This window comes from Portunus trituberculatus, chromosome 46 (assembly GCF_017591435.1).
Source record: "Portunus trituberculatus isolate SZX2019 chromosome 46, ASM1759143v1, whole genome shotgun sequence".
NCBI classification, from domain to species: Eukaryota; Metazoa; Arthropoda; class Malacostraca; order Decapoda; family Portunidae; genus Portunus; species Portunus trituberculatus.
The window spans coordinates 22,956,071-22,971,889 of record NC_059300.1 but is presented as its reverse complement, the minus strand read 5'-3'; the positions used below and the strand labels follow the sequence as shown (position 1 = coordinate 22,971,889).

Here is a 15,819-nt window from a genome sequence, read left to right as displayed (position 1 = left end):
AAATTTAAGAAAATATTGATGAGTTGACACGGGAAGGAAGGAGGGTGGGTGTTGGTCAGGATCCGCTGCCGTCATGGTGATCAATCTGAACGAGGGTATAACCATTGCCTTGTTTAAGACATTTGAAGGTTATATATATTTTTGTATGGTTAATTCTGGCTTTCCTTCACTCTTTGGTTTTGGAAACACAGAGGAGAGTAGGTAAAAACTGATGTACTGACCTAGGAGAAAGGCACTGGTGATGTGCCTCTGTGACCCAATATTTACGGACGTAACTCATTTTAAAAATCGCGAGATCACCAGATTGGAATGCATTAGATTTCTTGACTCGATAAATACTTAAACAAACAAAATGTAATAACATCACCGGGTTTACTATTAACAAAAGGAAGTCCAGCAGACTGTGTATTTTTCACTAACGGTGCCACAAAAACATTTTGATGTCGAGAAGGAAATCACAGCCGGACTACATTATATTACATTTTCTGAATACAAAAGATGACTTTTGGCTAAATAAAGAAAACATAAATTCCTCATCGTATAAAGAATTCTTATTTTAGATTTTGGCTCTATAAGAATTTTGAATTTGAAAATACGTATAGTTAGACTAGATGTTATGGGATATTATCACTCGAGTCATGTTTTCCATATTCTTAAATTCTTATCAAATACCAAAGCAATCCTGGCTGTGCTGATATATATATATATATATATATATATATATATATATATATATATATATATATATATATATATATATATATATATATATATATATATATATATATATATATATATATATATATATATATATATATATATATATATATATGACGAAAATGTTATTTCAACAAGAAACCAAAAAACACATCTAGTCAAGATCTTATTACGGGTCTTAACTTGATTTACATTTCTATTTATGAATAAGATACGAAGCCAATGCAAACTCCCGTAATAAAAGAGAAAAAATCGTGATATAAAGACGTTTTTCTTATTTATTTTTATTTTTTTTTATTTTTGCGCCTTTCCTCAGCTAGTTCCTCCTCACAATCCTTCTCTTCCCTCCACCTTCACCTCCTCTTCCTAGTACCTACTTACTCCTTCACAGCGAGCCTTTGAATCTCCTGAAAACACCTGCAAAACACTCGAATTTGCCTTAAATAGTAGGATGGTGGTTGGGTTAGCGGGGTACTTGGTGGGTACTAAACTGCTAATCGGGCTGGGGAGGTTGGGGGAACTACGGATGCCTTGATGTGGTGTGTTATGGTGTTGTATGGTATGGTGTATAGTGGTGATGGTGGTGATGCAGTGTGGTGTGGTGGTGCTGTGGTATGTAACATTATTTGGTGATTGTGAGTGGTGGTGGTGGTGTCTGTTGGCATTGAAATGGTCGTGGTGATAGTAGTGCTGTGGTGTGGTGGTGTCTGATGTTGGTGTGTAATAGTTGTGTGCGCGGCGCGGTGTTGTTTCGTATTTACGCATGGTGGTGTGGTCTGGTGGTGCAGTGGTGGTGGAGATGGTAGTATCGTGTGGTGTGGTGTTAACACTACGCATCCACAAAGTTAACTGCTGAGAGAGAGAGAGAGAGAGAGAGAGAGAGAGAGAGAGAGAGAGAGAGAGAGAGTACGATAAGCATGGGGTTTGGGAGGAGGGACAGGGATGGGGAGGATGGAAGGGAAGAGGACAGACCTACACATCAGAGGCAGCTGAGCTTTAGTCAGTGACAGCTACCATGAATAAAAGATGGCAGATGTCACTTTGTTAAAATTTTAGGTAGGAAAACTGTTTCATCAAGTAGGGAGCTGACTGTACTTTTCTATTGTGATGATTTTGCTGGAAATGAAGGTGGTTATTACTGTCACTTAGTAATTGCATGAGTTAAAGGCAACTGTAGGTTGTAAGGTTCTCGAGTCCGATCAAAAGATCTTTTAGTTGAGTTACAGGTTCATTGTAAATTGTCACAATATATCAGAGTTACATTACTTCAACGTAAAATTTCTAGTTCCTTTTCTTTCGCCACTGACGGAAATTTGACCAGTAATGATGGTGATGGTGGAGGTGGTTCGAGGTAAGAAGAAAGAGCGTTCGAGGAGGAAGAAAAAATGTGCTTATTACCGCAGCATATCAGTTACACTACATATTGGACACGCTCATCTAAATAATCCTTTTTCGCTGTTATTAAGAACTACATTGCATAGTGAAGAATAGTGACCACTGAGATGAATGTTGTATTGAAGGCGAACCACAGCCAGATTGTGCGGTTTTATTTTCCTGCAGGATTTTTTTATTTTCTGACAAATACAAATGATGTTTTGGAGGAAAGCTATGATGTTGTCGAGCTGCACTTAAGGAAACATGAAGGTGATCCACGATGAAGACTATGGTTAGTTCCCAGATCACTGTGAGTCATTGCTTGGGTGCAGTGTGAACAAGCATGCTGTCCATACAACCCACTCAACATATTTCGACTTTTTAGGTGTTAGAATAATTATAACTTATTGTGTTTGCAGTTCTTTGAAACAGAAATTAAGACCGAGAGCTATAAATGTGACTGCACACCATCATAAGGTATCGTTGAAAGGATGCTATAAAATTTGCATGCGTTATATCCTGGAAAATTATCCTGCTCATCACATTGTAACCAACACCAGGGAAGGCTTTAATGTAGGGAGTGGGTGTTTTTTTTTTTTTTTTTTTTTTCTTTTTTCATAATTATTATATTTTCGTGTTAAGAAGGCCGGCTGAGATTGTTTTAATGGTGATATTATGATGACGTGCATTAAGAAGTGAGGCAGTGCTTCACATCCTCCATCCTCAGTATATATTATTTCTTTCTTTCTCCCCCCATTATGGGAAGGTCATACCGCCTTAAGAATTATAATCAGTGTTTGGGAGTTAGTGATACATATCATTAGGTACGGCAGTACTAATTGTTTGTGAATGTTAGAATGAAAGCTTTGTAAGTGGCCCAGATAATGAAAGCTAAAGGCTGGCACACCTTGCAGTGTGACTGCGGATGCATGTCTACTTTATTCATAGATGAAAATAAAATGACACATTGCATCTCCTCCAGTAGGCAATGGGAGCGAGCAGCAGCGAGGGCGGCGGAGCGGCAGTAGCGGAGACACGGGCGTGGTGGACAGCAACGTGTTGCGGAAAGTGGCCTCCCTTACCCTGGACCGGGCCACCATCGAGAAACGTGTCACCAAACCCAAGTTCGTCCCAGAGAAGCTCGACTTCAAAATTTACGAAAAGTTTGAAGGTAAGGGAATCGGTGTCAAAGATTCGTCCAATAAGAAACGGAAGGTTTGAGAGCCGAATTTTTTTTATTTTGACTGCTACTACCAGTATCTGAGTAAAGGCGTTTGCTGCTGATTTTTTTTTTTTTTTTACGTACATAGAGTTTCCGATTCATTCCTTCTAATCGGAAAGTGTCAGACGTAGCGGCCGGAAAAGTATCGACTAGTTGGCGTCTTGGCGGGAAGTGAATAAACAAACCGCTACCCACTAAGATGTCTTCCTCCAGTGACGATGTTAGAGAGGTGCTTGGTCTTTTGGCGTACCGGAAGAGTCAACAGAAAAGAAAATGCCTGTGGATACGTCCCTGGCTAAGTAGAAGGAAAGAAAGGAGTGTCTACCACACTCTAAATTAGCCTACATTTTTCATAAGAAAATTGTTAATCTTAAAATGACTATGCACAGTTGCGATCAAATTAAATTATGACAATTAAGTCTTCAATCCTCACCTCCAACAACATTCTGCATTGAGGGAAACAGTTCTTGTAAAGTGGCAGCTATTTCGTCGAACGAAGATTTGCGCAAGCTTTTTTACTGTATAATTTATTTTGGGGTCCTAGATGTGTTTTTTTTTTCCATCACCAACTCTAACATCATCTTTTCTATCTAGAGATCACATTTTCAAAACTCATTCCGTGACGTCACGACGTAAATAAAGTCGCAAATCGATTAGCAATACCAACATGTTGGTCTTGATTCGTGACTACTTTCTGCAGTCGCTATGCGCCGATTGCGAGTCGGAAATTCTACGTACGTAAAAAAAAAAAAAAAAAAAATCGCAAAATGGTACGTGTGAACCCGCCTTAACTTGGGATAATTGCCATGAACAAGTGAGACTATGGACAGTAACATGTTTTAATTGCTTTGCTAATAGTATATATATATATATATATATATATATATATATATATATATATATATATATATATATATATATTTTTTTTTTTTTTTTTTTTACTTTTCTTTACAAAGAAAACTCATACCAGTCTGAAATCCAATGGAGCTAATTTTTATGACGTAATAGTTGATCGGTATTTACTCTCTGCCACACACGGTTAGTTAGCCCTCATAAATTGTTCGCGTCTTCAATCCCTGCAGGTCAGATGTTGATCAACTGGTTTGTGAGCACGTTCAGTGAGGAGCATTACATGCGTCACGTGGTGGCCCCGCAGGACCTCAAGATCATGGCCACGCAGTTCTGCACACATCTGCTGGCGGCGGGCGTCATCCGCCAGATTGAAGACGCTAGTGTTCCCATAGAACTACTGTTTAGGGTAAGCTGTGGAGGCCATGTTCCGGGTGTTCAACGGTATTCTTGATGTGGCCATAATGGAGTCGTGGCATAGCTATCGAGGTTCGGATCCTTCGATCATCTTCACCAAGGTAGTGAAATGAAGCAAGGTGTAGGCAGTGAGCCTTAGCAAAGACGCCTACTGCAATTGAACGAATGTGTGCCACCATTTGGGTAAATAATATCCTCCAGCTATAACTGACATCTCAACTATATTTTATGTAGCTATACATACCTCATTTTCAGTATTATAATAGGTATTCATTTTCTTTCCATCCTGTTTTATTTCCATTTCCTCCATTTATTATCCATTTCCTTTCTATCTCCTGTTTTAATCCCATTTCCTTCATGTATTATCATTTATTTCTCTTTCCCGTGTTGACTAAGAGCTTGGTTTCATACATATTACGTCTAATCAGCTGGATGGAGGAGCTGCGAAGGGGGAGCCGAGAATCGAGGAGAACGGGTGGGACGTGTATATTAAGAGAGTGCTGTTTAAGCGGTGAATGTCCATTATAAGTATTGATAGCTATTTAACGGATGAAATTTTTTCCTTTTTGTGTTGGGCTTTTAAATAATCTACCACCAGAAGATTGTGAGGAACATTGGATTTTCGACAAAATAATGTGGGTAACAGCCGATAGAGGCCAGTAGATCACTGATGAGGTGGTGATGAATGGTAGGTATACAGAGATCTGTATCCCAAAAGTCACTGTACTCTCTCTCTCTCTCTCTCTCTCTCTCTCTCTCTCTCTCTCTCTCTCTCTCTCTCTCTCTCTCAGAATTATCATTATGTACCTTAACATGTCTTTAATATTGTTTGAATAATGAGATAGGATAATTTGTTTACAATCACTTTCTTGAATTATTGCAGCCAGATCTCATGTATTACTGGGCCCACACGGAGGCCTCCCCAGCTCAGATCCTGACTCCAGGCAAAATATCACCCACTGCCTGGCCGCCTCCTAATTTTGCAGAATCTCTTTCATCTATTCGGCCTGGTGCCAAGTACACAGAAGCAGGTGAGGGTACTTGTGTAATGTAATGTACTGTAACTGAAACATCAGATTAAATTTTAAAAGCAGTAGATGTTAATCAGTTTAAAAGGAAAGGACATAAATACCACACTGGCAAATACTGAAACCTATATATTGTTCGAGTTCTATATATTTATAATATGGAAGGCTCAGATGCTTCAACATTCCATACACTCAATAATCAGTAAGTGTTTGTGTAGTCTTGCTGGTATTGTACATATTAACAAATCATTTATTCTTGATAGTACAATTTGACTTCCATCTGTACTGACAGCTTCAGAAATATGTAGTAAGAAACATCAATTGCAATTAATTTTTGTATCTACATCTCTCCAAGAAATGCAAGTTTATGGCATTTGTATACTTTAGACTTTTAGCCTTTCTTGCTTTCATGTATTGTCTATCAAATATGAAATCTCTGCTCCTCTCTTACATAGGAGGGATTCTATATTTCATATTTGAGTTGCAATTTCTAACTTTTCTCACTTGTTTTAAAAATTCATACAAAAATTGGATGTAGAAACATGTAAATACAATATGCTTACTAATTACTAAATACCTAGTATATTCTGTTTGAATATACTATATTTGAGCTGAAATGCTATATGACTAACATCTTATACTCTCCTTAACTGTTATTAGCAAACAATGAAAGTCAAACTTGAAATGGAAATAAAGGCAGAGTGTCTCCCAGAAAGACAGTTCATATAGAGTGGCATCATGTTGTGTTTTTTTTTTTTTTTTTTTTATGCTAGAAAAACAGAATTGAGAGGAAAGATGAGTGAGTGTGTTTTGGGAGCTGATAAGAGAATGGAAAGCTAGGAAGATATCCTGGTTGATCCTTTCATCCTTGTTCTTACGTGACAAAATCACATCAATTTAGCATTAGACAGGCCTGTCTAAGGCCTTGTGTTACCTTGCATTACCTTCAAGTGGCTTAGAAAAGTACCCATCATTGATTTTAATAATTTTTTATGCAAAGAGGAAACTAGCCAAGAGCAACCAAAAAAAAGGCCCACGAATGCAAGTTCCCTAAAAGATTAGTAAGGAATTAGCCAAAACATGGACCAGTGTCTTGAAACTTCCCTTTACCTAACCTAACCTAACCCAACCTAACCTAACCTAATGAAGTCAAGTCATAGGAAGATGGAAATACAGAAGCAGGCAGGGAGTTCCAGAGTTTACCAGTGAATTGAGAGTAATGGTTAACTCTTGTATTAGAGATTTGGACAGAATAGGGATGAGAGGAAGAATGAAGCCTTGTGCAGCAAGGCTGCAGGAGGAGGAGAGGCATGCAGTCAGCAATATCAGTAGAGCAGTTAGCATAAAAATAGTGATAAAAGATAAAAAGAGATGCAACATTTCAGCGGTGAGAAATAGGCTAAAGACAGTAAGTCGGAGGAGGGGAGTTGATGAGACGCAAAACTTTTCATTCCATCCTCTCTAATAAAAATGTGTGAGTGGAACCTCCCCAAGCATGCGAAGAGTGTACTCCATACAAGGACGGATAAAGCCCTTGTACAGAATTAGCAATTAGAGGGATGAGAAAAACTGGCAGACACTTCAGAATGCTTTACTTCATATAAGCTGTTTTAGCAAGAGATGAAATGTGGAGTTTCCAGTTAAGATTATGAGTATAGGACAGACTGAGGATATTCAGTGTAGAAAAGGGAGACAGTTGAGTGTCATTGAAGAAGAGGGGATAGTTGTCTGGAAGCATGTGTCGAATTGATAGATGGAGGAATTGAGTTTTTGAGGCATTGAACACTACTCAGTTTTTTCTGCCCCAGTCAGAAATCTTAGAAAGATCAGAAGTCAGGCATTCTGTGGTGTCCCTGCGTGATCTGCTGACATCCTGAAGGGTTGGTTGTCTCTGAAAGGACGTGGAAAGGTGTAGGGTGGTATCATCAGCGTAGGAGTGATCGTGCAAGAAGTTTGGTTAAGAAGACCATTAATGAATAATAGAAAGAGAATGGGGTGACAAGGCAGAACACTGAGGAACACCACTGTCAATAGATTTAGGAGTGGAACAGTGGTCATCTACCACGGCTGCAATATAACAGTCAGAAAGGAAACTTGAGATAAAGTTGCAGTGAGAGGGACAGAAACTGTAGGAGGGCAGTTTTGTAATCAGCTTTGTGCCAGACTCTATCAAAAGCTTTTGATATATCTAATGCGACAGCAAAAGTTTCACCGAAATCTCTAAAAGAGAATGACCAAGACTCACTAAGGAATGCCAGATCACTAGAGCAACCTTGATGGAATCCATACTGGCGATCAGATAGAAGATTGTGAAGTGAAAGATGTTTGAGAATCTTCCTATTGAGGATAGATTCAGAAACTTTAGATAAGCAAGAGATTAAAGCTGTTTTAGGAACAGGTAGAATGTAGGCAAACTTCCAACAAGAAGGAAATGTAGAAGTCAATAGACATAGTTGAAAGAGTTTGGCCAGGCAAGGTGCAAGCATGGAAGCACAGTTTTTGAGAACAATAGGAGGGACCCCATCAGGTCCATAAGTCTTCTGAGGGTTTAGGCCAGCGAGGGCATGGAAAACATCATTATGAAGAACTTTGATTGAAGGCATGAACTAGTCAGAGGGAGGAGGAGAGGGAGGGACAAGCCTAGAATCATCCAAGGTGGAGTTGTTAGCAAAGGTTTGAGAGAAGACTTCAGCTTTAGAGACAGAAGAGATGGCAGTGGTGCCATCAGGATAAAATAAAAGAGGAAAAGATGAAACAATAAAGTTATTGGAGATGTTTTTGTCCAGATGTCAGAAGTCACAAGGGGAGTTAGAGTTTGAAGGATTTTGACATTTTCTATTTGTGAAGATAAAAGAGTGTTTGGCAAGTTGAAGAACAGATTTGCCATGATTCTGGGCAGAAATATAAAGAGCATGGGATTCAGGAGATGGTAGGCTCAAGTACCTTTTGTGGGCAACCTCTCTATCATGTGTAGCACGAAAACAGGACGTGTTAAACCAAAGTTTAGAAGGTTTAGGATAAAAAAAGAATGAGGAACATACTCCATTCTAGATACTGTCACATCTGTTATGCATTCAGCATACAGAGATGGGTCTCTGACATGGAAACAGTAATTATTCCAGGGAAAATCGGCATATCTCCTCATGTCCCCCCCAATTGTCAGAGACAAAATACCAGAGGCACCTCCACTTTAGGGGATCCTGAGGAGGAATTGGAGAAATAGGGCAAGATACAGAAATGAGATTGTGATCAGAGGAGCCCAATGGAGAATATAGGGTGACAGAATAAGCAGAAGGATTAGAGGTATAGAAAAAATCAAGAATGATGGGGGTATCTCCAAGATGGTCAGGAATGCAAGTAGGGTGTTGCACCAGTTGTTCTAGGTCATGGAGGATAGCATAGTTGAAGACTAGTTCAGATGGTCAGTGAAGGGAGAGGAAAGCCAAAGAAGATAATGGACATTGAAATTTCTGCAAAGGGATAGAGGGATAGAATGTGCTCCACTTTAGAAGTTAGATAGTCAAAGAATTTAATATAGTCAGAGGAGTTGGGGGAGAGATAGGCAGCACAGATAAATTTAGTTAGAGAATGACTATTGAGTTGAAGTTAGATGGTGGAAAAAACATAAGATTGAAGAGTGTGGGCATGAGAGCAAGTTAAATCGTTGCACACATAGATGCAACATCCAGCTTTGGAACGAAAATGAGGATAGAGAAAGTAGGAGGGAACAGAAAAAGGGCTACAGTCAGTTGCCGCAGACAGCTGCATTTCGATGAGGAAAAGAAAATGATGTTTAGTAGAGGAGAGGTGGTGTTCTACAGATTGAAAATTAAGTCTAAGACTGCAAATGTTGCAGAAGTTAACGAAGAAAAAGTTGAGGGAGATGTCGAGACATTTTGGGTTGCCAACGAGAGAACAGTCTGACCTTGGGACATTTCTGGTCCCCTTTCCAGAAGGGGACTCCAAGGCTGGATTTGGAATCATCATTTTAGAATTTTGAATTATAAGTGAAGGGTATGTGTGTGGTAAGTGCATGTAGTTTTGTGTGAAGAAGGAAAGTTGTCTTTAGAGGGCAGGCCCCCTTGAGTTGTGAGGCACAAAGGGAAATATTCAGTGAGATTACAACTAACTTTAATGGAAAATTCACAGCACCCATTGAACTTTGCTTTTAGACCTCGCTGGGAGTAAATTATCGTTTTGGTAGGTGTCTATTACCTCCTCCTCATATGTATCTTTTCTCTTGTTAAAGAAGTATAGAATGTCTGACCAGCTTCCAGTTGTCTGGAGTGAAGTGTCTCAAGTTGATCTTACAATTTATTGAGAAAGTGATAAAAATCATCATAGGGAAACCATAATAATCAGCTTGAAACTTGAGAATCATGTAATTTGGATAAGGAGGAACATTACTGATAACAAAATTAAATATTTTTAATTAGGATTTGGATGATTAATTCATGGATATTGTAATGAATATTTCTATGTATGTCAGTGCTGTTGATGGTAAAACATCCAATAGCAATTCTAAAAATATGAATTATAATAATAATGATACTGCACCTTAAATGATGGTGTGTGTAATATGAATTACACTGCAGTCCCTTGATCAATAATAACTATGCTTAGATAGTTTATATTATTGAACATTGATTATCAAGTGCTGCTGCTGACAAAGTAATGTAATGCCTAAATTTTTAATGACACAAGTGTTAGAATTCAATAAAATTATCTATAGTACCCATGAAGTTAGAAGTAAGTGCACTATAAGTGAAGTTTCATAATTTCTTATGGGGAAGGAACTAGATTCCTTTTGAAATTTTACATAGTCCACAGTATGTTCATTCGTTTGTAATGCAACAATGCCATAAGACAAGAACTTATTAGCACAGTCAGGATGATATTCTGGCATATGTATTTCATTCTTGTGAAATCAATAGATTATGAGTACTGTATTTATTAAGTATTACATGTTACATTGGGACATATTATCTTGGGCTTATCTACAAGCATAGTAACACCTTGGAGTACTGCCTCAAACACTAGATGACACTTGACTAACCCACTGTTTGGAAACAGACCCTGCTTCTCAGGAGGGTGATGCAGACAGTGCTAGTGAAGTAGAGGGGCTGATCGAAGGGCAGCCAATAGAAAATGGGGAGGGAGAAGGTAAATGAAATGTGGTGCATGCTTACCAACAACCTTGAGTGTTGTATATGTGCAATCCATAGCCTTATTATGCACTGATATGAATTAAACAAACCTACACTTCCACCTGCTGCATGTCAATAACAAAAAAATGAAAAAAATGTGATGTGCTTCCCATGCAGAAACAAGAAATGTGAGCTGATTGAACATTTGGTCCACATTTGTTGAATATTTATCTTGATCTGCTTTTCTCCTACCCTGCACTGTACCAAGCTTTTATCAATCCGTTTGAACAGTTTTTGTCGAGTTGAGTTATTTGTTTTACTACATAACTGTGTGCATATGCTTACATAATCCATTTACAGATCTATTTAGGATTCATTTTGGTGGTTATTCTGTATTTGAGCCTCAGGGTATAACTTAGATTTTCTAATGTTCATGCATGCAACATATTTGATTGAATTTTACAACTTCCTCCTTGTGTTGTGTATTTTAGATGTAATGGATGTTGGTAGTATCTGTGGATTTGCATCACATTTATAGATTACCAAAATATAGAGCTTCATATGCATCCTCATTTACATCTGATGACATGTGCATTTTTATTAGTCACTGTTCTTTTTTTAAATCTTTATAATGCTCCCCGCCATAAAATTTCCAGTTGTTTTGCACTCAATTTTTAGTTTCCTAATGAGCTTACCAAGGTAGTGTGTGGCTGTGTCAGTATCTTGGTAATCTGATACTTAAATAAGAATAGTTTTTCTGCTTTCTTTCCTTCAAATTCTAGTGCTCTTCTTCCCCCCCTTTCCTCTCTCTCTCTCTCTCTCTCTCTCTCTCTCTCTCTCTCTCTCTCTCTCTCTCTCTCTCTCTCTCTCTCTATGTGTGATTTATTTGAATTATATAGAATGTGTTCCCACACCAGCATTTACGATAATGTAACCTTTTGACATTTAATTAACATCTGCTGTATGCAAATTTATGGTCTTTACTTGTAATACATTCAGACAGTTTTGGGGAACAGCATTTGAAGGAAGCTCTTAATACATAGAAATAAAAAGTTAATATATATTTTTCATCAATATCAGTGGGATAACATTTGAATGATGAAAATTACTTCAATCCATTATTGCCTTTTCAGAGTTTCAACAGGTTGTCATGGGACTAAAGCGAGAGCACAAAGAGTCCTTAGAGAGGGTACAGCAAGGGCAAGAGGTATCACTTTTCAATTTGCGTGGAGAACAAGCAGAGAAGCTGTGCCAGTATGAAAAGCGTATCAGAGAGCTGGAAATGGAGGTAGAGAAGCTCAGGACCTTTTCAGCAATCCAGGTGAGTGTTTGGAGCTCTGCTTTTCATCCTTTGAAATTCATGTACAGTCAACTTGCTATTAATGCAAGTTTTAACAACACATTTTCAATTTAATGCAACTTGATATTTAAGGAGATATGATTAGATAATGCGATTTATTCAATTTAAAGCAGATTAACTCGAGTTGGTGATGACACGCACACCCACGCTGCTTTCTTGGGAGGGTGGACCACAATGAGATGCTCTTGGCCGGATTCTTAAACAATATCTTCCACCTTCATTAGTTGAAGGATACCATCTGCTAGAAATCGGTATTTTTAAGAGTGAACACTATCTTGCCGAAGCTCGGGAAGGCAACAATCAGGCAGGATATATCTTCACATAAATCTTGGCCAAATGCCTATTATTATTAGTTTTTTTGTGAACTAATTGACTTAAGAAACATAAAAATATATAGGTTACGGTTCAAATAGCCTACTTTACAAAAACTGTGACTGGAACTAAACCCATGGGTGGAATCCACAAATATTATCTGTAGTGTGTCGATAATAACGAAGCTTTAGCAAATGAACAGGTCTGAGGAACAACATCACTGCCAGCCTGCTTCAGTCACCACATCTCCATCTCCCAAGTTTTCTATCATAATTCTACATAGCTTATGGTCAGTTGTATGTCTTTATCACTTGACAAGTACCCATTTATATAGATAGGTGGTGGACTGTCATCTTGCCATTGCCTGCACAGTTGAAGGAGGTGTTGATTCTCTCCTGTGTTAAGGCCTCTATATGGCCATCTATGCCTTTATTTACAAGCACTTTTCCTTGCTCACCAAGTCTATTAATAAATCACGCTGGGCAGCAGTAATAGGGCTGGTTCTCTTTGTAAAATTTTCCATGTTGCCTGTAATAGAATGGTGAGGCAACATGATCTGGACTCTATTGCTCAATCAGCTGATATGATGGTAAACAAACATTGCTACTAACCATCTCCAAATTATACACATGGTTTATTTTGTTAAACACATTAATAATAAGTGTATGAATATGGGATAATATTCTTGCCATATAAACTCATAAGAAAAATCACATTGAATTAATAATTTTCTAATTTCCTGGACAAGAAAGATGCACGAGTGAGAAGCTGTGTTTTTATTGTTTCTGTGACCTAGTGATGTACTAATAGTATTTTTAAGGTTTAAGTAACAAAATCACCAAAATAGGGGGACTTTCCCAGCAGCCAAGAACGTAAGCACCCCCATTACCATTGTTTCCTATGGAAAAATTGTTTCAATAACACAACATTTCCAGGAACATAACCCTCGTGTTAATCAAGAGTTGACTATGTATTTTTACAACCATCGCATACATATAATTTCTATTGTGTATGGTAGTAGTTGGTGGCAGCATATGCAGAACCACAGGTGGTCACATGTTACTGCATATTTTCTCTGCCACATGCTGATTCACAGCAGATAGAGATTTCCGTGGGTGGTTTGACATACATTAAGGTTGACACACACACTGCAGCTGCTACCATGGTTTGTGAATGAAGATGCACCTCAGTCTTATATGACTTTGAAAAGAGTCAATGAGAAGAGTAATTGTCTATTCTAATGACTACCTCAATTTTAGGCCACAGAGTTGTATTCAACTTTTTTTTTTTGTTATGGCTTATAGCGCCTGTAGGCATACTTGAAGAGTATATATGGGAAGCTCTGTTAAGCTTCTGCCCATTAGTGGCACAGGCAATTTTATTTATAGTGGTACCCATATTAGGGTCCATATCACCACCCAAGCACATCTTTGGTGTAACCACCTAAAACATGGGTATCATGGTAATATGTAAATAACTTTAAACCACTCTACAAATGGCATAGCTTCAAAGCGGTATGTGGTGGGATTCAAACCTATGTGTGGACGTCTGCCTGATTCCACACTCACCACCTTATCCACTATGCCACCGCCTCCATGAATTAATTGAAGAAAGGTTATTGATTACTTTGACACTGATTTATTTATTAAGGAAAGCAGAAATATGTATATGGGATAAGTTCTTTGTAATATGAAAATATAACTATTAAATAATAATTATATGAGAAAATTACAGAATTCTTAGAATATCCTTTCATTCAACAAGATAGGCAAATGGTTTAAACCAGGGGTTCTCAACCTGGGTAAGTGTAGCCCCAGGGATACGTGAGAGGAATTCTTAGGGGTACGTGGCAGGTTTCTCAAAATGCTTCAGTTTTTAATAACTGCAAACCTGTTTGTAGTACAGGTAACTCTTGATTTACGTGATAGATGCGTTCCAAGAGGCATCGCGTATATCAAAATTCGTGTTAAACAAACTTGTAATTCTCATAAGAAACAATAGATAATAGGGGGCATGTGGGATGTGGTCCAAAAAAAAATTGTACAAAATACTCTAATTTATTTGGCTAAATTAACATGTTTTTATTATTTACCATTCCAAATACTTGAAGTGTATTTAAAGCAAAGAGAAAATTAAGAAATAATAAGAGAATACAACAAAACAAAGAATATGTAAACAAAACACTCACTGCATCACTGCCTTCACCACTCACATTACAGTCAGTCACTCTTCCTCTGAGCTTTACCACTTTATCAAAAATCCACTTTTCAAAAATAACCCCTCATGCAGAAGATGATGAAGGACGTTTTGGGGCCATCTTGGTGAATTATAGGCAGATTGAAGAGATTCCGTCTGTACTCAGTGCTGGCAAACTGCAATTGAGGCACGAGAAGAGCGGAGCTCCCACCTATCGGCCAGCTGCGGAACTCTCTGGTGTGCAGTTTGAAATTGCGTCTGGTGCTCAGTTTGAAAATGTGGTTGGGCCAAATCGTATAAGCAAACCGATCGCGCAAATTAAATTAATTATAATATTTTTTCGGTCATGTTATAACAAAAACGCGTAAATCAAACACGTAAGTCGAGAGTTACCTGTATTCAATGTGGCCTACATGTGTTAGGCTAGATGTGTCCTGCACTAGAACCAGGACACATTAACAGCTTTAACAAGGAAACTCTTGGAGTTTTGTCAATTGAGAGAAAGCTGTCTTGAATTATAGTTGCCACACAACCTTGCAAACCCATATTATCGAGTTCTGATTTATTTTTTTTATGTACTATTCACACGCACAGTGACTTCCATATCACTGTTACTAGTTACAAGTTGCAACTAGCTATAAGCAGCACTAGTTCACTGCCACAGTGATTGAAAACTGTATGTCTGCATGCTAATCACATAGTGTTTCCTGTGAAGTACTAGTTCCTATCAACACTACCTCATAGTGACGTCACATACTCATACTAATTAGAAAAATTTTCTGCTCCACATATATAACACAATTTAAACTTAATAAATTAAGTCAATAAACCATGCATTTATTTTTACCCTTCGTGACGCTGCATTGTAGGTAAGGGGTGTGTGACTAATACTGAAAGACTTCAAAGGGTACATAAGATTAAAAAGGTTGAGAACCCCTGGTTTAAACAGACCTATAGTTTTCATTTACTATTTTTACTAGCAATCATTTTGTTCCACTTTCTCTTCACTGTCCATGTATGTAGTTTGTATTTATCTCTGGAAGAAATAATAAGCTTCCTTTTCAAATCCATGCTGACACTGCTGGCTGATCACACACACCACCTTGATATCAACTATACAGTGAAAAATGCATAGTCTGTGCATTGCTATTGTTGCAAGGCTGTAGCTACAGCATAGTGGAAAACACTCAAAGTGTG

The 15,819-nt window shown here is 38.0% G+C and overlaps 1 protein-coding gene across 1 annotated transcript in view; it reads left to right on the top strand.

Annotated features, from left to right (window-relative positions):
- Positions 1-15,819, top strand: part of LOC123519771 (formin-2-like) — a 136,453-nt gene that overhangs the window by 38,862 nt on the left and 81,772 nt on the right. Inside the window, exons 6-10 of the mRNA XM_045281276.1 lie at positions 3,074-3,262; positions 4,396-4,571; positions 5,463-5,610; positions 10,681-10,770; positions 11,888-12,075. Of these exons, the coding sequence (XP_045137211.1) occupies positions 3,074-3,262; positions 4,396-4,571; positions 5,463-5,610; positions 10,681-10,770; positions 11,888-12,075 (791 nt within the window). The remainder of the gene's footprint in view (positions 1-3,073; positions 3,263-4,395; positions 4,572-5,462; positions 5,611-10,680; positions 10,771-11,887; positions 12,076-15,819) is intronic.